This window comes from Leucopleurus acutus (assembly GCF_964270905.1).
Source record: "Leucopleurus acutus genome assembly, chromosome: 16".
NCBI classification, from domain to species: domain Eukaryota; kingdom Metazoa; phylum Chordata; class Mammalia; order Artiodactyla; family Delphinidae; genus Leucopleurus; species Leucopleurus acutus.
The window spans coordinates 69,410,726-69,436,906 of record NC_139158.1 but is presented as its reverse complement, the minus strand read 5'-3'; the positions used below and the strand labels follow the sequence as shown (position 1 = coordinate 69,436,906).

Sequence of the window (26,181 nt, the reverse complement as noted above, 5' to 3'; positions counted from 1 at the left end):
AATTCGGTAGGTTTGATAACATCCTGGTAGGAAAGTTTTACGTTTTCTGATTTTTGTCTTTGATGGTTGCTTCTAGAAAGGTAAGCTCCAAACCTGATTATATCACTGTTTGAGCGGTGAGTCAGCTGATAACTGTGTTGCAGGAAGGGTAATAAAATTCAACCAGTTGAGCTGTGCCTCACTGTTCGAAGGTCAATCCCCTGTCTTTGTTCAGCGTGCAGATCTTTATGGAGGCCCAAGAGTGTCCGTTGACAAGTTTCTTTCTGTTGGGAGACTTTTTGTATTCTGATCATTTATTAGAAGAAAGAAGACAAATATAAAGACATGAGTGAGTTCTGAGTAGAGACCCTCTGCTTGGAACCCACTGGGCGTTATGTTAAGTAGGGAAGAAATCTAAATGATAATGTCAGAGACCCACCTCTAAAGCTTTGGACTAAGTCACCATTCCTGTTTTTCTGAGAGCTCCTGGAGTGCTTACTCTGTAATTCCCAGGGCTTTCTGAATTAGGGTCTGGTGTATAGTAGACCTTTACTCAGGTTGTAAGGAAACAGTTACTTAAACAAAAATGCTTGATGAATACCTTCTCATTTATTTATCTAGTATGTATTTATTGCCTCCTGTGTGCCTTGTTTTGTTTATAAGTACTTTTGTTGGGAATGGGATAGTGGAGGAAGGAAAGTATCACAGGGGTATCATCTATGAGCCTTGTCATTGGGGAACTTTCTCAAGTTAGAGAAACAGCCTTGCAAGTGTTCCAAAAACAGGGAAAAATATAAACAAAGGAAAGAACCTAGTATAACTGTATATAGAATTAGCTGAAAGGATTTAGAGGATTAAGAGTATTTAGGGAGTTCCCTGGTGGCTTAGTGGTTAGGATTCTGGACTTTCACTGCCGTGGCCTGGGTTCTAGCCCTGATCAGGGAACTGAGCTCCCACAAGCCACCTGGTGCGGCCAAGAGAAAAGAAACCAAAAAATAGAGTCTTTCAGTTCTGGTCTAGGGAGTCCCTTAAAAGAGGTGAGTATTGAGCTAGTTATTAAAGGAATTAATAGATGAGAAAAGACTTAAAGCAAAATGGTATTTAAGTAAATGTTCTTTGCGGGATTTCCAGTTTTAAAATGGTAGGCCGAGCATGCATTTATTTTCCCTTCATCAGATCTTTAATGAAATGACAGGAAGAACAGAAGGGAATAAATTCTTCGAAGATAAGAGATGTTACGAATTTCTGGATGAGGGAGGCCCATAGTATCATACTGATGGGTGAATACTGTGGAGGGAGTCCCAGCTGAGAGCACATGCAGGAGCTATGTCTGTAGCAGAGGTAGAAGTGCTTCCTCCTCACAATGGCCCTGGCAGCCCTGGAGAAGGGCCAGAACTGGAGGTGGCTGATCAAGGGACTGTTGGCAGAGTAGCCGCATGATTATTCAGCTCCAGGCTGAAGTCAGACAGTTACTCTAAAGATATTGAGCAGTCTGCTCTGGAAGAGGGTCTAGGCTCCAAGTGGAGACTGACATCCACAACAAGGGGGCACAGGAGCCCAGGCTTCTCTGCCTTTCCCTGCCCATACCCCTAAAAGAGGGAGAACGGGGCAGCCACCTGTGTGTGCAGAGTCCCAGGCCAGGCCTCCCATTCAGGGTTGAGTCTTGTTGGAGAAAGTGACTTACTCAGCAGCAGAGAGCCTCATCCGCCACCTGCATTATCAACCTCATTCGTCTTAAATAGGAATCGTCCACCAAAGATCCCGAGACCATAGAGGAAAAGCAGCAAAGAAGCAGGAAAAAGAGGAATGACCAGGACAACTGTCCTCAGAAGAAACAATTCAAGGAAAAGGACTTGTAAAGATTTTAAGTTAGTATCCTCAGATTCAAGATGATGTCTTGTCTGCAAACAGGAATGGGCTATCACGAGAAAGGAACAGTCAGAAAACAAGAAAGGACTAATATAAATGTAAAGCACGGTAGCCTAAACTAAAAGAATTCATAAAGAAACTTGAGTAGAGTAATAGGGGAGATAATATGAGGTCTAAATTCATCAACTTTTGTATCAGGATGTGAGTAGCTATTGCTTAGTGTTGATAAATAAAGAACTAGAGGCATGAACATATTTGGAGTTACAGAGGTGTCAGTCAAAAGCAAATCTCCCTGGAAAGTGGGATTTGGTGATTGTATGTTTCGTTTGAAGCCCTTCTACATTAAAAAAAATTATTTTCATTTGCTTTTAATCACTTTTAATAAGATTATCTGTTAAAACTCTGCTTTTTTCATCTTATATGTAATGTTTTTGTTTCATCTTTTACTATGATAATGTCACAGACTTGTATAATCTTTGTTTTGATGGTGCGAATGATATGATTAAAGGGATTGAGGACAAGGAGATATGGTTCACATTTTGTCTACAGATGACTATATCTGCACCCAAACCATTTGTTTTGGATATGTGTTTTTCTTTTAACCAATATCTATTTTTTAAAATATTTATTTATTTATTTTGGCTGTGCCGGGTCTTAGTTGCAGCACACGGGATCTTCATTGCAGCACACGGGATTTTCGTTGCAGCATGCGGGATCTTTTAGTGGCAGCATGCGGACTTCTTAGTTGCGGCATGCAGCCTTCTTAGTTGCAGCACACAAACTCTTAGTCCCCGACCAGGGATCGAATCAGGGCCCTCTGCATTGGGAGCGCGGCATCTTACCCACTGGACTACCAGGGAAGCCTCTTAACCAATATCTTAAAAAACCTATGCGCAACTCAGCTCTCTCTGTATAGGTTGGACGAATATGGGCATTAAGTAAAAGTTGGATTAAGTGTGCAAATGAGCTCTCTGGGGTAATGTCCACGTTTTCAGTGTTGTACTTCTGGGAAGAGGATCAGAGCCCGTGGAAGGCCTGGGTCGGGAGCTTTTCTGGAGAGTTGTTCCTCGAGTGGGGCAGTGGATCCCGGGCTGGACTCCCCAGGTGTGTGCACATCTGCGGAGGCAGTAATTGGCATTCTGAGCTGTTTTCAGTCATCCTGAATTTGGGGGTAAAGGCAACTCACTGTGCCAGTAACTGATTGTTTCCTGCTAAGACTTCGATGGGCATTTTATAAGATTTAATTTTAAAATAGGAAGGTGAGTCATTTTGAAATAATGCACTTGGTTTGGTAGATTAAATTTTTTCAATAGCTGGAATCCATGGGGGCAAAGTAATAAAAGACTCATAGCGGTGAGTCTCGTACAGTGTTGTGACACATGCCCAGACTTTCCTGCTCATACTCAGATCTAGCGCTCCGTTTCTAACTCTCAGTTCTAGCAAAGAAAGCTGGAGGTTGGGAACTGGAGATAGAGCTAGGAGGAAAGTTGAGGAAGTCTGTCTGTCTAGTGATTTAATAGTACAGTTACGTATATGGAAGGCAAAAAAGGTATTTATTTTCCTAATGCAACTGCGGAAAGTAAAGATGTATAAAATCTTGGCTAATGAAGTTGTGTAGAAGACAGGGTGAGAGGGCTTTGGAGCCGAGGCCTACTAATAAACTGTTAATTGGCTATTCCCAACAGTTGTCCTGCATGAATGGTATAGTTTATATGTTGGAAATTTCTTGCATATCATAAATACTTGATAGGTGCTTCTTTAAAGCGGATATATGGATATATGTTTTATTATAAAATCAATTTGGGTTTTGTTACTGAAAAAGGGACTTTGAGCCTCTAAAATCTTGTCTGCCATTTTTTCCGTCCTCTAAGTTAGTTTGTTCTAACTCTGAAAGCTGGAAAAACGAGGATTATAAAAATTACACTGCTTCTATCCAGCCTCAAGTGCCATTAAATGGTGGGATTATTCGGCCTTTGTATTATTTAAAACTCTCTTGGTTACAAGTGACATAAACCCAACTTGAATTAAGTTAAAGAAAAAATAATAACATGTGAATTCAGTGGTTTTAAGGAATCAGAACCAGGGGCTATACCATTGAGGATTCCACAGAGATCTTTGTCTCCCACCTTTCTGCATCTCTTTGAGTGTCAGCTCCATCCTTGACAACTGCTTTCCTTCTCAAGGTCGAACTGTGCCTGCCTGTAACTGTGGGCTCATAGCTTAACAGCCTTGTACCCCAGGAGGAAAGAGATTCATTTTCCTGCCCACTCCTACCAAAAATTAATCTTTTTTTTTTTTTTTTTTTTTAAGGGAAAGAGTCCCAGGTTCGCCTCTCTGGGTCATGTGTCCATCACTGTGGTAAAAGAACTAGGATACCATAGCCCATCCTGACCTTCCGTTCACTGTCGTGGTTTGGGGGATCAGTACTGATTATTAGCAAAAAGATGCTGAGCGAACAGTATCCACCTCAGCCGTGGAATAGATATATATCAGAATAATTTATATTTATATATATTTATATGTTTTTTTCCTCCACCATTTGAGAGTGAGTTGCAAATATCATGCCTTTTTATCCCTAAATACTCGAGTATATCTTTCCTAGGAGTAAGACCATTTTCTTATGTGTGACCATTTGTCTAGTTACTGCTTTTGTTTATGTACAACTAATACGCAATCTGTGGAAAGACACTGTAAGATCATGGAAATATCCTGTTCCTCTTCAAATTGTTCTCCCCCCAGATTTAGCATTCCTCGATGATTCTGGACTGTACATATCTTTACGACAGTGGTTACAAAATGATTTTCCAACTTCACCGATTCCTCTCCATTTACTGTTTGTATTCTGAAAGCAAGAACTTTCCTTTCTCCCTCATTTATTCATTACTTATCTGTCTATCTGTCATTGGAATGGATTCCTGTTGTTTTCAATGGCTTATAATTCATTACTGACCTTGATTACTTTGGTGCTCAAATGGCCCCAGTTGTGACTGTGAGCTCTTTAAGCTGACTCCTGTGTGTGCCTTTTTGACGTGCTGCCTTAATTTTGTTGAGCACTTCCTTTACTCTCTGACAAAACAAGATGTTTCAGGCTGATCTTATAACTCCCCTGCCTTGGAATCAGCCATTTTTGTGAGGAGCTTTGGTATTAGAAACCAAAATCTGAGTGCTACGTGTGCACATTGCTTTTGGAGCATCTTTGCTTTTCAGCTCCTTCAGTTGTCAAAGCTAGGGAAAAAATACACAAGACATACACATGGACATATACGTTCACGCACATATGTACACACCTACGTGCACACAATATATTCATAATGCATGTGTACCCATTTATATGCATGTGTTCATACAGATACTTAGTTTAGAAAACATGTGAGTACACTGAGGCCTCCAGTTTAGATTCATCCCACAATATCTTCCTTGCCTTACACCATTTCATATTCATGTCTTCCCACTTCTTGGGTGAGAACCGCAGCTCCTAACACCAACATATTTACTCATTTGTTTAATCCTATACCACAACTAAAATAGTTTCAGAATTGCTTCACCTATACACCTACCAGAGAGAGTTCAGGATATGTTTGCTGTTCTCCCTACTTCTTCCCAAAGCTGAAAGTATATAGTCAAATATTGTGTTTATAAATTTATGAGATTTTTTTTCCATCTGTTCTGTGTGGTTATGTTATTCACTTGAAATACTTAGATTCATTTATTTCAGCTTGTTTTCATCTTTCATTTTTAAATTTTTTGATATGTAACATGCTTCCAAAAGTCAGATTTTATATAAAAAGATAGAGAAATGTCACTCCTTCCACCCCATTCCCTCCACTTATCCCTTGTGGATAATCATTGTTTTTTGGTTCATTCTGTAAAGTAAGTAGATATATGCAAGTTTTCTTACTTCCTCTTTATTCTTTCACAAAAAGTAGCATATTACTATACTCTTTTGCACGTTGCTTTTTTCACTTAACAATGTATCTTAGAAATCATTCCATATTAGTTTACAGAATTCTTTCTTGATTTTACAGCTACATAGTACTTCTTTGTATGTATCCTCATTTATTCAGCACTAATGTTCGGACATTTAAGTCTTTTTTGTTATTTTGAAATTACCAGATAATGCTGGATAACCACGTGCATATATATTTTCATATTGTTGGAGTTGTATCTGTAGAGTATATTCCTATAGGTGGAATTGTTGGATTAAAGGGTGCATACATACATACATACCTGCATAGTTTTGTTACATATTATTTGACCACTATTTTTGAAGAACGTAGAACTTCGAGGAGCAAACAAAACATTCATGGACCAAATGCATCTGTAGGTGGAGGTTAAAATAGCAATGTGGAGGTTAAAATGTCTTCATTTGATAACACTCAAGTATAACGTTTTCAAAGCTCATTCCAAAGACGGGAAAAACACATTTCACCTAGTCTTCCTGGAGGATGAATTCAGGTGATACTTTCTTGATGTCCTATTTGCAAATCCCATTTATAGGCTTATAAGAAATCTTTTCTTCCTGATATTTGTCTTTATCAGAAGAGCCCCAGGAAGAATTTTTTGAACTCAAAATTGATTCTGTTGTCAAAGGTAACCTCCAGAAAATCACTTTGAAGATATCCCAGGTAGAGTATCTTCTTGTTTACCCCCAGATAGGTAAGCAGGTGTCTCCAGACATTCTCCCGTTTTACTGACATATATTTAAGAAGTTTCCCTCCACTCCACCCCACCCTCAGCTTCTGGCTAGGAAATCTCGTGGTGCCCCAGGCTGGACTTTGGAGGTGCCTGACTACAGTTCCTCCTTACTTTCATCATTTAATTTGTTTCTGAAAGCATGGAAGGCAAATATATACAAGCCTTGTTGTAAGGTTTAACATTTTGAGGAGGTTCTGTGACTTCCCTGGTGGTCCAATGGTAAAGAATGCGCCTTCCAGTGCAGGGGATGCGGGTTTGATCCCTGGTCAGGGAACTAAGATCCCACAGGCCATGGGGCAACTAAGCCCACATGCCACAACTACTGAGCCCGCGCACCATAAACCTCAGAGCCAAGCACTGGAGCCCGCGTGCCACAAGTAGAGAAGAGAAAACCCGCAGGCCACAACTAGAGAGGAGCCTGTGCACTGCAACAAAAGATCCCGCATGCCACAACCAAGACCCAACACAGCCAAAAAATAAAAATAAAAAAATAAATTCCTTTAAAAAAATATTTTGAGGAGGTTCTATTCCTTAATTGTGTCTTGAGCTTGGTTTAGTTTTCAGTGGGATATTTCACAAGGAAGCATGTTTCTAGCCCATCTATATACAAATATTTAAAATGAAGATTAAACATATACAGACAAAGTTTTCCAATATGAAGTTATATTTAGTAGATAGATAAAATTGATTTCAGATGTTGGGAGAAGGATTTAGGATTTTACAGAAGATTAAATGGGGTTCTGAGCATGTGGTCGTTATGGTGACTTTCGGTATATTAGCTGTCTTTAAACGTGTGTCCAAAAAATTAAGCACAAACCTTCTTTTGTTAAGAGAACCAACTATGGATTTATGAATTTTTCTGTATATTTGGGTCACTGGAATGTTTTGTTAACAATTCTTTTGGTCATAATTTTGAGATTCAAATAAGATTAAAGGAGATTTGAAGTTTTTGCATTTATTGAAAGGGAGCCTGGGGCTAAAAAAAAAAAAAAGGAGCCAGGAAACATGATATGGTATAAACAGTGACAGGCTGAGTCACATGAGCTGAGCGCAGGCCTCTGCTCCGCTGCTAACTTTGGGGCCTTTGTTGCTTTTAAACCTGTTTCTTTATGTGGAATATGAAGCTCATCTGCCCTGGCTCCCTCACGGAACCGTGGTTGTAACAGTTCAATGAGACAGAAGCACGTAAGTGCTTTGTAGAATATAAATTGCTATGTAATTTTCTTAGTGAGAAGCCATGTAACATGAGATAAATATTCCTGTGAAAATTTGGCATCTTTTTAAACTGTTTTACCTGAGTCTCCTGTCCTGAAACTGATAAGAAGTACTTTTTCCCCTGGCTTGAGAGCACAGGTCTCTTGTTAAAATGTACAGTTCTCTAAAATGGCAGGATCCCTTGAGTTTCATTTCCTCAAAAAAATTTTCATAAAGAATTTTGCTGATAGGGAAGCCAGTCTTCAGCCTAGGGAATCGAGGGTGGGCTGGGTCTGCACTCATGTGATGGGTGCTCTCCATTGTTGCTGGGTGCTATCCCGCTACGGGTTCATCCCATTGGATCTCCCTTCTCTGAACAAGGCCGGTGGTGTCCCTGTCTTCCCCCACACTTTCCAGTAACTCACCTGATGGGAAATACCAGTAATTGTGGCTCTTCCTCATTCTCCACGTTCTGCCAAGACTTACTGGTACTACTTCTGCTGGATCTTTCAAATCCTTTTCACCGATGAGTTTTCATTGAGCATATCTCGCCTAGGTCTTCATTCCCTCTTGCCCGGGCTTGCCATCATGCCCTTTTCCCACAGGGTGAGTCTCAGCTCTCTATCCTCATGTACTCCTGGTTTCTTTCCAGCTCCATCACTTGGTGCTTCTGTTCACTTGCCCTGTCATCCAGCCACACAGGCTGTCTTTTACTAAATGTGCCTTTAACACTCTTCCATTCCCCAAGAATGCCATGGTGGTTACGAGCATGCCTGGTTTAAATACTTTCTCTACCATTTACTAGCCATGTTACCCTGGAAATCTTAACTCACTGTGCCTCTTGATAAAATTAAGATGATAATACTATCTGCCTTATAAGGTTGTTGTGAAGAGTAAAGGAAATAATCCATGTAAAGGATTAGAGAACAGTGCCTGCATGTAGTAGGTGTTATATACGAATTAGCTGTAATTGTTATTATTCCTGTTTTTCTGTCTATCAAAATTCTGTGTATATCTCTGCTCAAATGTGTTTTTCCAAATCTCCCCAATGACCCGTAATCGTATCTATCCATTGATGAATCCATCTATCTATCCAGTAAATTTTGAATACTTAGTACGTTTTAGGTATGAGACTGCTCACTGTGAGGAATACAAAACTTAATCAAGTGCATACTCTGTCCTCTGGGAACTTAGAGTCTGATAGGACAGCTCAGAGAAGTGTAAAATATTCATCCATTCAGCAAATGTTGATCGAGCCACTGCAGAGGATCCCAGGTCCTCTATGGTTCTGAGCCTGGTGTCACGTGTAATGTCTAACTTTGGTGAAAGATTAAAGTTTGAATACCTTATGCAAAGCACAGTTGAGGTGCTTGGGAGTGTAGAAAAGAGATTTCATCAGCCAGCAGGGCCCGAAAAGGCTTATTAGAGATGTTGCCATCTTAGTAGGGCCTTTCAGGGTGGATGGACTTTGCCCATTTCCACCTCTCTCAGGAAGCATCCATCAGCTGCACTGGGCTATAGCTCTAGGTGGTCTGTAGGAATTCTGTCGTTACAACCTCCTCAGGGGGTGGGCAGTGTTGTCTTCGGTTTTGAGCTCCTAGGTCTCCAAGTTCGTACGCATAGACCATTCTCAATAGAGGGTGATGACAGATTAGGGAGATTGAAGTTACATCTTCGCATGTAACTTAAAGGGAGATTGGAAGTGGATGATTCTCAATATCTGTGAAGCAATTAAACTTCCTAGAGAAGACATTTATGTGAAACTGAAAGTGAGGTTTTTGGGAGTTCATATTATTTTATTTCTTATCACATTAATCATATCTATAGTAGTCATGATAGGGGGTATAAAAAAAGTGAATTTTGCATCAACCTGTGTAGATATTTCTTCCCATATTTCGGCAAATTTCTGGGAAGAAACTCTTGTAGATTTTCCATTAAAGCCTATCCTGGCCCAGGAGTTCCAGGATGTGCTATCATAACTGTAATCACATGAGAAATCTTAGTTTTAAAAACTGCCCAACAGTTTTAATTCTGAATTTCTCCTTGTAGCAAGGAGCAAGGACCAACCCCAGTGGAGAAAAAGAAGAAAGGAAAAAGGAAAAGTGAAACCACAGTGGAGAGTTTAGAGCTGGATCAGGGCCTGCCGAACCCATCCCTGCGGAGTCCCGAGGAGTCCACTGAGTCTGCAGACAGCCAGGTACAGCTGTGCCCGGAAGCCCTGGTGGGCGTTCCGGCTGCCGGGCGGCGTCTTGCTGACACTGATCCTGTTGGTCCTCTCTCCCTGTCTCCAGCCTGCATCTCTCGCACACAGACCTGGGCTGGGCTTTCAGTGTTTTAGTGGGTGACCACAGGCTTTTCTTTAGCATCCTGGTCCTTATACTAATAATCTCCCAGTTTTTTAGTGGTGTTTGCTTCTTTCTTGCAAAGTAGCATGATATTAGGCCGCAGTAAGAGTGAATGTGGCAAGTGGAGTTGTGATCCAAACTAGGTAAGGCTCAGAGGGCCTGTTTTGCTGTGTAGGTAATACATTTAGGGCTCAGCGTGCTGGGCCAGTCTACACAAGGACACTTTCATAATTCCAGATGCTGGAAAAGCCAGGGATGGATTCATTTTGCCAAGATCGTAAGGAAACATGGAAACAAGGAGTTGCCCACCTAAGTGAGATTTCTGAAAACATGCCAAAGTGTGCCCAGGACATTGGTAGGAATTTTCTGTCTGAGTTGAGGCTGCCTCTCTTGGACGTGAGTTCTAATATTTGAGAGTGCTGTTTCCTCTGACATCCACAGCAGTTTATCTGGGCTGTGCTACTGCATGGGGGCCATTTAGGGTAAGACCCACTTACTGCTCCTTAAGAATCATCTGGACCCTCATAGATTCCTAGGTGATCTTCGTTGTAGGAAGGTGTCAGCTCCTAAGGTCGTAGTGGTAAATAAGTAGTAGTATCTGGAGTGTCAGATCAGAGACCCCCTTTCACTGCCTGTAAACTTGGGTTAGTGGCTCTTAAGTGTCCTGACGGGCAGAGCAGCAAGTACATCAGGTTGATGGGAGTTGGCAGGGGGTTCAGTGTTTCTAGGATGGTGATTTGTACGTGGGATTGGGGGGAGAGCTTTTTATGTGGAATCCCTCATGAAAAATTAAATGTCATAGAGGTGACACAGTGAAGAAATGATGGGAACACAGAGAGAGCCCCAGGAGGTATCTTTTAGATGATAAGGGGGGGTGAGGTCTGGCTTTTCGTTTTGTCTTGTAAGGTTTAAGTATCTAAGAGTAAGCTAGCTGATGAATGGTTCCCAGAAGGGTTCCTACTGCTTGGATATGATGTGTATGTAGAGATGAACCATATGTTTTTCTGTTTGAGGAAAGCCACTGGGTTGCTTTGTTGTAGAATGTTCTCTCTCTAAAAGGTCACAAGCTACTTAATTATAGATGAGTCCTTTCATGGTGAGTCACGAATCTTATTTTGTCGCACTTAAGATGTCTGCTTGCATTTCAAAGGGTGTTAGGAGATTCTCAAAATAAGTCCTAATAAAATTGGTATTATTTAGTTGTTTAGAAGTACATGGTAAGTATGGTGAATTTGGCCAAAAAAAAAAAAATCAAACCCAAAATAACTATTAAATCACTGTCATAAACCCTGAGCTTCCAACTATGCTGGAAGGGACCTCAAAGATGATGAAGTTACTTCCCATCCCTGTTTTACTGGAATAGAAACCGATTCCAGAAAGCGGGGTGGGGGAAGCAATGATGCATAAAACACGCTTCCTTGGATTCTGAGGCTACACCTTCTTCTCACTGGATCCTGGTGATTTAAATCCCCTCCCTCACCTGGGTCCCATTTTGAGTGAATTTAGTCCTGAAAAGAGTTATGTTTAGGGAAGATTCTTTTTGCGAAGTTAGAGAGGTCTCCTTCGACTGTGAGTGTAGGTGAGCGTGTCCTTGTGCAAGCTTTTCCCTCTGACTCACAGATAGTCTCTCTGGCGGGTGTGTTTGTCCTGTAGAAACGACGCTCAGGACGGCAAGTGAAGCGCAGAAAATACAACGAGGACCTGGACTTCAAAGTGGTGGATGATGATGGGGAAACCATCGCTGTCCTTGGAGCCGGCCGGACATCTGCCCTCTCAGCTTCTACACTGGCTTGGCAGGCAGAGGTACGGCCTTAAGATTGGGCTGCTGGCCTCGGCTGGACAGTCGTTTTGACTACTTGATGGAGCTGTACTGTGGCTCTTTTTTTATGCGTAAGTTAGATCACCTTAACTGCTGGTTCTATCCTTCAAGTGGCTTTCTGTTGCACTTAGAATAAAGTTTAGACTCCTCACTGTGCCTAGCAGGCCCCTCTGTCATCACACTCTCCCTAATTCACCAGATTCATTTTTCAGATACATGGCTTTTCGCCATCTCTCTCATTACTCTCCAGCTAAAAGACTTGCCTCTTTTAATGCCATGAATTAGCAGTTCTTTCCCACCTACTGGCCTTTGCCTGTAGGGTCCCTTTTGCCTGGAATGCTCTTGACCCTATGCTTTACATGACTCTTTCGTTTAAAGTAGATCCCTGCCCCTCATCCTAATGTTTATTTCACTCCTGTTTGTTTCTTTCATAGCTCTTATTACAGCTTATAATTGGGTTCTGATTTCTGATTTCATTTTATTTCTTTGTCTCTCCCAGTAGAATGTAAAAGTCTGATACAGAGTAAATAGCTGTTCCATGAATGGAATCACATGAACTAGTAATTACAGTTGGGAGTTGGATTACAAATGTGTATTGAGAGTCCACTGCAGGGCCAGGTCCTAGGATACGAGGATGAGTATCAAGGCATGGTCCCTGCCTCCAGGGAGTTTTATCTGGGAGAAGAGGCATATGGCTGTGCTGATATTGTGATAAGTGCAGTCTTAGAAGTCTGTGCTGCTGGTTAGAGTGGCTACACAGAAGGAAAAGTGGACAGGAGAGGGAGGTCAGGGTTTTAGGGGAGGCGTTTCTGACGTGGACCACAGCCTCACAGCCTGATGGTCCCAGAGGATGTGGTATGGCAGCTTGATGAGCTCGGCCAGGTGGTGGGGTCTGATTTGAGGAGTGGTGGGAGACGAGCCTGGAGTGGTAGGAAGAGTCATGTTATGCCGGCTTTGGCTGTCAGCTAAAGTATTTGGCCTTCATTCATACTGTGGATTGAATGAGGGGCAGGAGGCTTCGATGGGTTCGAGCAGAGAAGCAGGATGCCCGTATATGCAGTTTAGGAATTTCCATTGGCAGCAGTATCAGGCAGGAAAAGGATAGCATTAGGACCTGGTACCCCCGATGCTAGAAAGGCAGAGGGTAAATGTGGAGAAGGAGGAGGTCTGTGCCAAGGAGCTTACGGAGGAGGAATCAGAAGCAAGAGAAGAAACAGGCTGTGCGTGTAGGAGGCGCCTCGTTGCCGGCAGCACATTCTGAGACACAGGCTGTCTTTTGTTATGGAGTCGCTGTTGCTGACTTGGCAGGATTCATGTTCTGCGTGTGCAGCAGTAGCACAGATACCTGTCCTTCCTCCTGGACACTGTGTGGCTGGCTCCTGGAGCTCATGATGCTTTATCTGTGTAAAACACCTTGCCTCCAGAGTAATGCATTTTCACATACTACTACTTTTCAAGCAATAGTTAAGAATAGCCCTTGCAAGACTGCTGTGAAGTGATAGGATTACATTGTTTTACAGTGGGTTTCCCTTCCTTGGAGATTTTATGGTTGGTTTGGTAGTTAAAACACTCTAAAGGATTTTATTTTCTCCTAGTAGCCATTTAGCCCAAGTCATTAACCATATTTCAGTTGTTGTTCTGTCTTCTCCCCTGGTGCCTGAAGCGCAGCATTAGCTGATCAGACAGAAATAGTTCAGGAAATTTATATATATCCTAACAAGGCTCTTTCTGTCCTCTTAAGGGTACAGCAAAGAGAAAGTTTATAGTGGTGAAACATAAGCTGGAATCTGAATTTGCATTAATTACGCCTCAAAAATTGTGACTAAATTTAAACAAGAAAGAGGCCCTATACGAGGTTTTGGCATTGATGTTTAGCAAGGCAGCTATGTGGCTCTGGCTTCCACGCCACAGGGCAGACTGGACAGCCTGCGTGGGGTCGAGCGGATTGCACGGTCAGTGCTCTGTGGAGCCCTCCACTTGCACCTGTTTTACATAGTGGGCTTCCTGGGGGGGGGGGGCGGGTCTGAACAGAGATTTCCCAGGCCAACACAAAGCCCCGAAATCAGGGATCTCGTCTAGGATTCCGAGCAATCCTCAAAGTGTCCAGTGGCACAGAAAATCAGTGGGAGAAGATGAGGCTTTTCCTTCATCCTTCTCCCAAGGCCCTTTGAAAGGGTGTCTGCCTGCTTGCTGGCTTTAGCCTGGGGCAGAGAAGGGTGTGCAGTCAGCACCAAAAAGGCCCCACTGCTACCTCCTTGCTTTCTTTGTAGTGTCTTATCGGCATGCTCAGCCCACTTTTGTGGCTGCTGGCCCCTGTCCCAGCCCCAAATTGCAACCTCAGCAGTGCTTAACCTAGTGGTGAGTTGCTAAAAACATCTTTACGCATGATTCAGTCTAACTCAGGACTGGCAGATTAGCACAGCCCGGCTTCGGAGTCTAGAGGCCCGTCCCCTGGCTGGTATATGGGATTAGGGCTGGAAGTATGTTTCCAGCCTGACTGTGACTCTTTGCCTTCTTATTCTTTGTCAGACTGATGTCAGTGCCTGGAACAGAGACAGACTTTCACAGTTGTGGTACATTTAGTGTATAGATTTTTCCAAGGCTGTCTCAGTTTTTGCCTCCTACAGTTTGTGTGGTTTGTATGATTTTGCCTTTGAGACAGAAGGACTTGAATGTGAATGAGGCATCCACTCCTGGTGTTCTCCTGTGCCGCCTCCTGCTGCTTTGCAGAGGTACCCTCTGCTTTGTCTGGTCTTTTCCCGTGCCTGGCGAGCTGACCGCAGTTGTTGCCTCCCTCAGGAAGCTCCCTGCACCCCCCTGAGCTGGGGATAAGTGCCCCTCCTCTGTCTAACTCTAATATGTTTAACTTCATCACTGTCCTTTAAACACCTGCCAGTTTTTGTTTCCTTCATCTAAGCCATGAGCTACGTTAGGGTAGGGCTTATAATCTTTTTTTTTTAATTTTTTTTTTTTTTTGTATCTCTCTGGCATGAAAGAGCTTCAATAAAGTCAAATTTACATTAACCCCCAGGAACTATTCAGATGAAAGTATGACACTTTCCCTCTTCTGTTTTGTGGAGTATTTATAATATTATGCCTGATGTCCCCAGAATCCTCCCACCACTTGTTCACAGCCTGTGACTGTTCTGATTCATCAGTGCCTCTGCCATTCTGTTCTGAATATCACTCCTGACTGTTCCCGCCATTAGATTGTAAACTTTTACAAAACAAGCCTCACCTTTTAATTTATCACAATCTTCACCTAACATAGGTAGTGCTTTGTGTTGGGTAGTAACTAACATAAAGACTTGCGTTCAGTTGTACTTGTCATGTATTTATTTAATATGTGAATAATGAATAAATATGCTTAAAACTTATTACAGAAACAGATGTGATTCTTAACTCCTGGATTAGAAAGACAAGAGTGAAGTGTTTTTCTTTTTTCTCGGGCTCTTGTTTTCTCCAGTTCTTCATACTGGCATAGTTTCCCCACTGGTGTTCATCCACGTCTCACTCTGACACCAACAGCCGTGGGCAGGCCCCTTGGCAGAGCGGCTTCTGGCTGGCATGGCTCTAGCTCTGTATGGCTCTAGCTCTGTACCAGCCCGCGTGATTCACTGCTTAGGCGCCTGTGCACTCGGCCCGACAGGATGGTTTTCATTCTTCCCACTTCTCCGCTGGCCACACCACTGTTCCCCACCCCGCGTCTTTCCTCAGATTGTCTCCTTTGTTTCCTCTTGGCTTCTGCTGCCACCCATTTTGCTGAGGCCAGTGTTCAAATGACCACAGTTTGCACTTTTGTCGTTCCCTGCCCCAGGTCCCTGTCCTTCCCAATCCATTACTAGACTCATTTTCCCATAATACCAGAGAAGTTTTTGGCTTTTTTCAGTGTCCCACTCAAGAATCTAAGGTGGTTACCTCTTAACTCCTGTTGTAGATCAAAACTCCGGCCTGATTTTTTAAGGAATGTGGCTGCATACTACCTGTCTACCCTCATTTATCCCCACTCCTCATTCTGTGTAATGCTTTTCTCTACCAAGACTGGTTCCTTAGTGTTCCAAGTCTGCATCCCGCTTCCCATATCCTGGTGCTTTCATCCTTTGGGTGCATTTCGAGTTTCCTTGCTGTTTGCAGTCCTCTTTTGAGCCACCATTCTTTAGGGCCCAACTAAAACATTACTGTTCTGTGAAATCCAAGCTATTCTTGCTTTCTGCACTCTTGCTGCTGGACTTAGGGTTACTGTCACACTGATTAGGATTTACCACTGGTACATTTCTAAGAAGAATATGTTTTATCTTGCTTTCACTGAGTGTAAGCCCCTGAGACTGGGCACCTTGTTGGATGCTACTTTGGACCTTCCATGGCACTTGGTAAATGCTTGTGTTTTGGAGTTGCTTCTTCTTGCTAGAGCCTTTCCTTACAGCTCGCTGAATAGAAGTGAATCAGGTGGTTGGTTGAGGGTCGGGGGTATGTGGGTTGAAAATTTTTGAAATTTTCCCTAAGAAAATAAATTTTTAATTCCATGAGATTCTGACATGAAAGTAAATGAACTAAAATGGTCTCCTTTGAAGGATAATTTGAGAAAACTCCAAGCAGTTGAGAACAGATGGCTGTCATGGAAGTACGTTTGGCAAGCATATTTGGTTTATATCTGTGTGTATCTGTATACACTGAGTGTTTATACACACATGGTCATGCTTATGCACAATCTCTGTTTAGGGAAAAAAAAAATCCTGATTTTCCAGTTTTCTTCCTACTTTGATGTGTATTTTGGAAACGCTACTCTCTTTTTTCCCTTTTATTAGGATAGGATAAAAACCTGCTGTCAGTATTTTGATGATAACCATTGATGTTTTTTTTTAATACTAGTGTGTTTCCCCCTATTCTTTAACTAGTGCCAAAAAAATAAATTGAAATTTTATTTCAAATACCTTAATTTTTACTTGAAAATTTTCTATAATGAAGAATGCTTTAAACCCACCATCCTTTTAATCCTCAGAATAAAGTCCTGTGCTTTCTTCATCCACATGTTAACATTTCCTTGGATTTGGTCCTAGTTAAAAACTCTGAGAGCAATCAAAATCCTATCATCGGAAACCATCTTTTTCTGCTCTTCATGGTAGGTAAGAGTAAGAGCCTATTTGAAGCAACCTGCTGGTGAGGAGAGACAGTTGTTCTTTTAGCATGGGTGTACACGTATGAATGCTTGCTTGCTAGTCTGGGTTATACAGAACTGGGAGTAGGTAGGAAAGGTGCTCAGCAATTATCAAAGTTTAATGCTAATAGACAGCCAACTCATTTCCAAAGCCTCTCCTCATTTGTCCAGGTACTCTGGCTCTGTGTTCCCATAGCACTTGCTTTATACTACTATTCCCATGTTGTATTGCAAAATCTCTTAACATTATTTATTCAAAAGTATTTATTGAGCACCTACCACTGTTGAGCGCCAAGGACTGTTCTAAGTGCTGGAGATGACATCAAGGAACAAAAGAGACAGAAATCCCTGCCCTCGTGGAGGGAGCCTACAGCAAATGGAGAGGAGGCCTGCAGCATACACACAACCGATCTCCTCCTCCAGATATTTGCCAGATTTTGAACCTACGTGGGATGGAAAGCCAAAGGGCTAAGCCCAGAACCTCCAAAGGGTAGGAATAACTAGGGAGAGGCTGATAATCAATCTGAAAATAATAAAATTGTGTAGTATGTCAATGGTGGTAAGTGGTATGGGGAAAAAAATATCAGGATAGGCGTGATACGGAATTCAGCAATGAAGCCTGCAGTTTTAAGTAGGGTGGTCAGTGTTGGCCTCACAAAGGTAATATTTGATCCAAGAAGTGAAGGAAGTAAAGGGGTGAGGGAGTCGTGTAGGGAGAAGAGTGTTTCAGGCAGAGGGAATAGCAGAGTCCCGGAGGTGGAAACATGCCTGGTGTGTATGAGGGACGGACAAGGAGACCTGAAAGGTGACAGAGGAGATGAGAGGTTGGGTACACATCCTGTGGGCTTCTGTAGACCTTTGGGAGACTTCTGGTTTTACTCCAAATTAAAAGAAAAGCAGTTTAAGCAGTTTAAGCAAAAGAGTGACTTAATAAAAAGGGCCATTCTGAACGTCATGTTGAGAATGGATCAGTGGGACAGGAGTGGAAACAGGGAGACTACTTAGGAGGCAGTTGGGAATAATCTGGGTAAGAGATGAAGGTGGTTTAGACCAGGGTAGAAGCAGAGGAGGGGGTGAGAAATGGCTGGATTCCTGATGTACTTCGAAGGTAAACTCAACAGGATTTCTTGGCTGATGAGATAGGGTGTGTGGAGAGGAAAGAACAGAGTCAGGATTACAGCAAGATTTTTGGGTTGAACATCCAGAGGGATAGAGTTCCTCTTAACTCAGCTGGGGAAAACTGTAGGTAGAAGGGTGGGGGTGGGGGGTTGGCTAAGAGACTAGGAGTTTAGTTTAGGTGTGAAATATCTCTGAGATATTCAAGTGGATATTAGATGTGAAATATCTCTGAGATATTCAAGTGGAGATGACAAGTAACAATTAGATACAAGAGTCTGTAATCATAGGAGAGGATAAATAAATATGGCAGCCAACACAACGTAGCCAGTATTTAAAACCATGAGACCAGATGAGATCACCAAGAGAATGAGTATAGATAAAAAAGAAAAGAAAGCCCAAAAACTAGGCTCTAGGGAACTCCAAAAATAAGAGTTAGTGTTGGAGGATTCTATTCTCAGGTAAGGGTATATAGTAGGGCATGGCAGGCCAACACTTGCTGCAAGGGGGGAAAAAAGATAAATTGCAAAGGACATATTTTTAAAGACATCAGATAGCTGTGGAAGCAAGAAGAATTAGATGAACTAAAATTCCAGACAGAGAAGAGCTATTCCTAGATGAGCTGACAGTTGCTGACTGTTTCTCCTCTGGAGGCACTCTGCAATTCTGGGCAGGGGCTGAGGATCAGGCTGGGCCCAAACAGAGACTATTCTGGTTGAAGAGGAAACCATCTGACCCTGCTGGTGATTGATTATGCAGGGCTGATGAAATGATTGGAAACTAAAGGAATTCCCAAAACAGGGAGCTTTCGCCTAGAGACATTTGATGAATTCTGGGGTAGACCAAGAAGTTAGTGGCTCAGCCAGAAGGCGGATTGAAATCTCACAGTCTCACGTTACTTTTAGGAGATAAAATCTCACTAAAAAAGGATGGGTCTACTGCAAAAAATACTGACTCTCCTTTAAGAGAGATTTTTAACCTGCTTGGAATTGGAGACTTCAGGGCTCAGGAGTAAAAAAGACCTGCTGGACTTACAGTCAATGACCTTGGACATTCATACTCAAGGAACAGGTAAAACAAGAGATGGACTGAATCTTAACGGTAACCCAGTCCTGACCCAACAGTCCCTGATTGGACCAATGGGACCCACTCCTTCTCCCTGTTTGTATAAGAGAAAATAGGAAACACTTGTAGTAGAAGATATTGTTTGGAGCTGCTAAGATTCTTTTATTCACACTATTCACAGTACTCATCATACAGTAAAAAATTATTAGGCATTCGAAAAGGCTGGGAAATTGAAAATCAAGAAAATAAATATGTTAATAGAAGCAGACCCCAGATGATCCAGATAACAGAGTTGGCAGAAAAGAACTTTTAAATAACCATGATTAATATGTTAAAGAAATTAGAGGAAAAGATGGACAAAATAAGTTCTAAAGTAAAGAATTCCAACAGAGAATTGAATCTATAAAGAGAATCAGATCAACACTGTAAAACCGAAATTTTCAATTTATAAAATTCAGAACACAGTGGATGAGTTTAAAAGCAGATTAGATACAGTAGAAGATAAGATTGGTGACTTTGAAGACAGATCAACAGAAAGTTTCTAAACTGACACACAGAAAAAAGAATGGAAAGAACAGAGCAAAGCATAAACGGATAAAGAGACATTGGGGTGCAGTGAAAAGGACTGACACATACATATCTGATTAGAGTCCTAGACGTGGAGGAGAGAGTGAATCAGAGGAGTGTTTGAAGCTAAAATGAATGACGAGAAATTCCCATAAACTGATGAATATATCCGCCAGTACATTCAATGTCAGGTAACCCCCAAGCAGGAAAAATGTAAAAAAGAAAACCATACTAAGCATATCTTAAACTGTAGAAAACCAAATACTGAAAGAACATCTTAAAAGTTAGTAGATAAAAACTGACAGCTAATATTATATTAAATGGTGCAGTATTGAATACTTTCCCTCTGAATTTGGGAGTAAGAAAAAGATTCTATTATTCTCATTTATATTCAGAAATACACTGGAGGTCCTGGCTACTGAACTAAGGAAAAAGAAAAAATACAGGACTTCCCTGGTGGCACAGTGGTTAAGAATCTGCCTGCCAATGCAGGGGTCACAGGTTTGAGCCCTGGTCTGGGAAGATCCCCCATGCCTTGGAGCAACTAAGCCTGTGCGCCACAACTACTGAGCCTGCGTGCCACAACTACTGAAGCCCATTCACCTAGAGCCTGAGCTCCACAACAAAGAGCAGCCACCTCAATGAGAAGCCCGTGCACCGCAACGAAGAGTAGCCCCCGATCGCCGCGACTAGAGAGAAAGCCCACGTGCAGCAACGAAGACCCAAAGCAGCCAAAAATTAATTAATTAATGAAAGAAAAAATACAGGCATGCGTCATTTTATTGCTGTTTGCTTTATTGCACTTCACAGATATTGCACTTTTTTTTAACAAATTGAAGATTTGTGGTAACCTTGTGTCAAGCAAATGTATTGGCACCATTTACAATATAGTAAAAAAAACAAAACAAAACAATTTATATAAACAAGCAACATCAAATCAGGAAAGGAAAATTGTAAAATACCATTTATAATAGTATCAAGGTATTAGATACCCTGTAATAACTCTCAGAGGATACAAGCCTTCTATATGAAAAACATTGCTGAAAGAAATTAAAGAAGACCTAAATAAGTAGAGCAATATATGACATACATGTATTCAATATTGTGAAGATGTCTATATAGTTCAGTCCCAGTCAAAATCTAAGCAGGGTGTTTTTCTGATAGAAATTGATGATGGAAGTACAAAAGACCTAGATTAGCCAAGGCAGTCTTGAAAAGGAAGAACTTTTCCAAGAAATTGGAATACTTACCATAATCCAGACTTTGTAATCAAGCCACAATGAAGACAGGGGTAGTGTTGCCATAAGAACAAATAGACCAATGGAACAAAATAGAGTGGTATGTACTGCCCAGCATGGCTTGTACTTAGCTGTGTGTGGCTATTAAGCACTTGAAATATACCTAGTCTGAATTGAGATGTGCTGTAAGTATGAAATACACAGTAGATTTTTAAAGAGTTAGTGTGAGAAAAATAATGTAAACTATTCCATTAATAATTTTACATTGATTACATATTGAAATGATAATATTTGGGGTATATTAGTTTAAATAAAATATTGTTAAAATCAAGTTCATCTGTTTTTTAATGTGGCTACAAGAAGATTTACAACCACATATATGGCTTAGTGAATGACATTGGTGGCAGCAAAGATTCCTTAAACAGAACACAAAAATACATAAGAGAAAAGATTGATAAGGTGGATTATATAGAACTTCTGTTCATCAGAAGATACATTTACAGGTTGAAAATGCAAACCATAGATTGGTAGGAAATGTTTGTATGGATTGTGACAGAGGACTCTTATTGAGAAATAAAGATGTATATTAAACTCTCGCAAATATAAAGAACTCTTGCCAATCAGAAAAAAGGACAATTTTTAAAATAGGCAAATGGCTTGAACAGGAGCTTCACAGTGAGGATATCCATATCGCCAGTAAGCATATGAAAAGATGCTCAGCATCCTTGGATATCAGGGAGATGTGAATCAAAGAGATGATAATGCACATCCACTGGGAATGGCTAAAATTTTCAAGACTGACAGTATCAAGTCAGCTGCAACTCCCATACACTGCTGTTGGATGTAAAAATTGTTACAGCCACTTTGGGAAGAGTTCTGACAATATCCATTAAAACTAAACACGGGCTTCGCTAGTGGCGCAGTAGTTAAGAATCCACCTGCCAATGCAGGGGACACGGGTTTGAGCCCTGGCCCGGGAAGATCCCACATGCCTCGGAGCAACTAAGTCCGTGCACCACAACTACTGAGCCTGTGCTCTAGAGCCCGCGAGCCACAAGTACTGAGCCCGCATGCCTAGAGCCCGCGCTCCGCAGCAAGAGAAGCCCCCTCAACGAGAAGCCCACGCGCCGCAACGAACAGAAGTCCCCACTCACCGCAACTAGAGAAAGCCCATGCGCAGCAAGGAAGACCCAGCACAGCCAAAAATAAATTTAAAATTTCATTTTTTTTAAAAAAAGACAAAAAAAAAACTAAACGTATAACCAACCTCATAACCTAGCAATTCCACTCCTATGTTATATCCAAGGTAAATGAGTGCATTTATGTGAACATTGAAAACAACCCAAATATTCCTCAGCAATAGAATGGATAAATAAATGGTGGTGTATTTATACGGTAAAATACTACACAGTAATACAGGAGAATGGACCACACACTCTGTGATTCCATTTACATGAAACTTAATAATAGGCAGAACTAATCAATGGTAGTAGAAGTCTGAATAGTGGTTACTTCCAGTAGGGGCAAGAGGGTCTTCCAGGATGTTGGAAATGTTATATAATGTGATCTTGGTGGGACTTAAACTTCAACAACTGTACACTTGAGATCTCTGCATGCTGTATGTATGCCATACCTCACTTAAAGCATTATGTTAGCATGTCTGGCAGTTCCTTGATGATGAAGACTGTAGCTCATTTATTTCTATAAGACCAGTGCATAAACACAAAAGGCACTCAATAAATAATGTGGGAGAAATTTAGGAAGGAAATGAAGTAGGAAGTTAGGAAGGAAGTTGGTTCATTAATCTAGTTTCTTGTAACCCAGCCCCTGTTCCTTTGTTCGCCGTCCACCTGTCATAGTCAGAGCTCTGTTTGGCTGCAAGGTTGGGGTAGTGATTTTACTGCTCAGGAAGGTACATCTAGCTTGGGCCCTTTGCTGTTACCCGTCTGTACAGTAGAAGATAAGTCCTGGTATATGGAGAAGGGGGAGACTTTTTAATCACATGATGTAGATCAAGAATAATGCTTTATCTTTCCTTGTGTATTTCCATCTGTGTCTCTTTTCCTCTTCCCTGTTGTTTAGCATTCAACCAATATTCACTGATCACCCACTGTTGCCTGGCTTTTTCAAGGTATCTAGCTACATTAGTGAGTAAAAGAAATAAAGATCCCTGCCCTCACAAGGCTTATACTGTGGTGGGAGAAGACAGGCAATCCACAGTAAACTGCCTCCTTCTCCTTTTCTTACTTGTGCAGAAGAATCAAGCAGAAGAAACATACTGACAGGAAAACAAAAGCTTAGTCTGTATCCCGCCCCATCCTTCTATTGTATGGTAGGCCCAGTTCACTTGTCTTCTGGTTGAGCAGTGGGAAAAGACTTGTCATTTTGGATTAACTTCACAATGCCATGTGTCCAGGGGGACGTAATAAGTATTTGTAGCCTTTGGGAGCATCTGTCAGTGCCTGCTGATTCCCATACTTCTTTTCTGCCATCCGCCCTACTCATCTTTTTTTACCATCACCTTTCTGGGAAAAGCTTCATTTAAGTTCTTAGAAAATATGTTTTCTGTAATGGTATGACTTTGGGACAGTTGAGCCCTAGAATGGGCAGTGAGGTGCAGCATAAACCATCCTTTTGGAAAGTTCTGATAAGGAACCCAAATAGTTATTTTGAGAGTTAGGGTTGTTGTGATGAGTGTTCTTTTCATATACTGTTCTAAATCTCATATTGTGATACATACTGGATCTGGTAAGGTTATGTAGTGCATATGAAACGATGGAAATAAAACTGCCCAAATAAAGTCCGAGGAAGAACATTTAACAGGAGAGTTGTGACCCAATGAATCCTTTTTTTTTTTTTTATGTCCATCAAAGGAAGAAGACAAATAGACTCTGGTTTATTAATACAATAGAATATTATACAGCATTAAAATTGAATGGCTAAAGCAACATGAACAACATGGATGAATATTGGCAATATCATATTAAGTTAAAGAAGATTACATCCACCATGACACCCTTTATATAAAGTTAAAACAAAATAAATTTTTTTTTTTTTTTTTTTTGCGGTATGCGGGCCTCTCACTGCCGTGGCCTCTCCCGTTGCAGAGCACAGGCTCCGCACGCGCAGGCTCAGTGGCCATGGCTCACGGGCCCAGCCGCTCCGCGGCATGTGGGATCTTCCCGGACTGGGACACGAACCCATGTCCCCTGCATTGGCAGGCGGACTCTCAACCACTGCGCCACCAGGGAAGCCCCAAAATAAAATTTTAAAGAAATATTTGTAGATCCAGTGCATCCTTTTTTAAGTTCATTGTGTTTTAAATGCAGATTTTTTTTTTTTAAGTCAAATACTCTGTAGAAAGAGATTTCATGGCGATTAGGAAATGTTGATGTGTATCTAGGGCAGAAAGGAAGGAATTAATTTGTTTCCAGTTGGGATTTGTAGTCAATGGATGATCAGTGAAATAGAAAGCCATTTCCAGGTACAGAGGGGAAAGATGGTACAATTTAGTAAAGAATAATTATACTTTGCATTTGCATAGCGCTTACTGTCCAAAAAATGTTTTCACATGCCGTTTTATCCTCCCAGTAACCCAGTGAGATACGTGTTTTTAACTCCTGTTTTAATAGACTTGGAACTAAGAGGTGTTAATTGACTAGCCCAAAGTCAATAGCTGGACTGTGTCAGAATTGGGACCCTCTGATTCTAAAGCCCCCAGACTCTTCTGTGTTAGGCCTTTCTGAAAATTATGCAGCAACATGTAAGCAGTTTTGGCAGAGAAGGGAAGTCTTAGGGTCAATTTTAATGATGCTAAAGGCAGATCTGAAATGAAGAATCTGAAGCAAATCAAGAAGCAGAATAACTTCCCTGCTCACTTGGGAGGGGAAGGTGATAGGGTGTTAATGCCCAGAGGTTAGAAAGTGTGTGATCTTTTGATCACTCTGTGGGCTGATAGGAGGGAGACCTCAGTACTCAAACGTGAACTTTTGGACAAAGTAGTGCCTATTACAGTATTTCTTCTAGAATTATTTCATGGCTCCTGTGGTGCCGTAATTGTCTCTCTCTTTAACCTCCATCTCCAGGAGCCTCCAGAAGATGACGCAAACATCATTGAGAAGATCCTGGCATCTAAGACTGTCCAGGAGGTTCGTGGCTGATGTTTCTGGCTTGTATATCACTAGCGCAGTTTACACCCTCTATGGAGAGATGTTTCTGGAGTGGTCATTCTTGGCTGGACTGAGAGCTAGGCAAGAGCACTGTTTGGCTAGTTGACACTTATTTTCACCTCCATGAAAGATTTTAAGACATAAAATTCTGAAATATTTGAGTATGGCCCAAACCGATGTTTTTTTTCCTTATGATCCTAGCAAAAGGTATTGATCCTTTAGTTGCCATAGCCCACTGAAAGTCATCAGAGGGCCAAGAAGAAGAGATGGGAAAAGACTCCCAATGAAAACATCTTTTCCTTTCAACATCTCAGGGCTGTGTAGAGAACCTCTAGAGAAAATTTCTGGTGTGAAAGAGTATGCCGGTGCCAGTGAAGGCATAGTTTCATCTTTACCTCAAGTGTTTATGAAAGTACACTTCCTTACTTTGAGAGTGAACATCACTGGAGTTTGTGGGGGACGGTTGGGAGGACGCCGGAAATGCATGTTCTCACTTCTGCAGCAGCTCTCAGAGCCCTGGGCCAGTTTGGCTTTATCAGCTGAATGCTCTCCCAGCCTGGACCTAAGAATGACACCAGGAGGATCATTTTTGTTTTTTTCTAACCTTATAGCTTACTGTGTGTTCAGCCTTTAGAAAGCCTGCTCCAGACCTGTCAGAAAAAGACCTGGGAAAATGAAAATGTCCTTGAGAAATATGTTCTAAAACCAGGAAGAAGTATTGATTTACCTTTTTCGTTTGACACATAAGGGTGATCCATGGGGATCTGGGCTGGTAACTGCTTGCTTTTGGTTACAGGTTCACCCGGGAGAACCCCCATTCGACTTGGAGCTGTTCTACGTCAAGTATAGGAATTTGTACGTCTATTTAATGTATTATTTGTATGTGTATTTTAAATGAATAGAACTTTCTTCTTTCATCACACCATTATCTTTTATATTTTCCAAGAACGGCCCCTAAGGCATGACCCAC

The 26,181-nt window shown here is 41.6% G+C and overlaps 1 protein-coding gene across 3 annotated transcripts in view; it reads left to right on the top strand.

The window, feature by feature from the left end:
* The window catches only part of CHD6 (chromodomain helicase DNA binding protein 6), a 211,663-nt gene that overhangs the window by 88,222 nt on the left and 97,260 nt on the right, over window positions 1-26,181 (top strand). For all 3 annotated transcript variants that reach the window (XM_082857422.1, XM_082857423.1, XM_082857421.1), the window contains 4 exons: window positions 9,787-9,934; window positions 11,736-11,885; window positions 25,128-25,190; window positions 26,008-26,066. In XM_082857422.1, coding sequence (XP_082713548.1) covers window positions 9,787-9,934; window positions 11,736-11,885; window positions 25,128-25,190; window positions 26,008-26,066 — 420 coding nt within the window. The remainder of the gene's footprint in view (window positions 1-9,786; window positions 9,935-11,735; window positions 11,886-25,127; window positions 25,191-26,007; window positions 26,067-26,181) is intronic.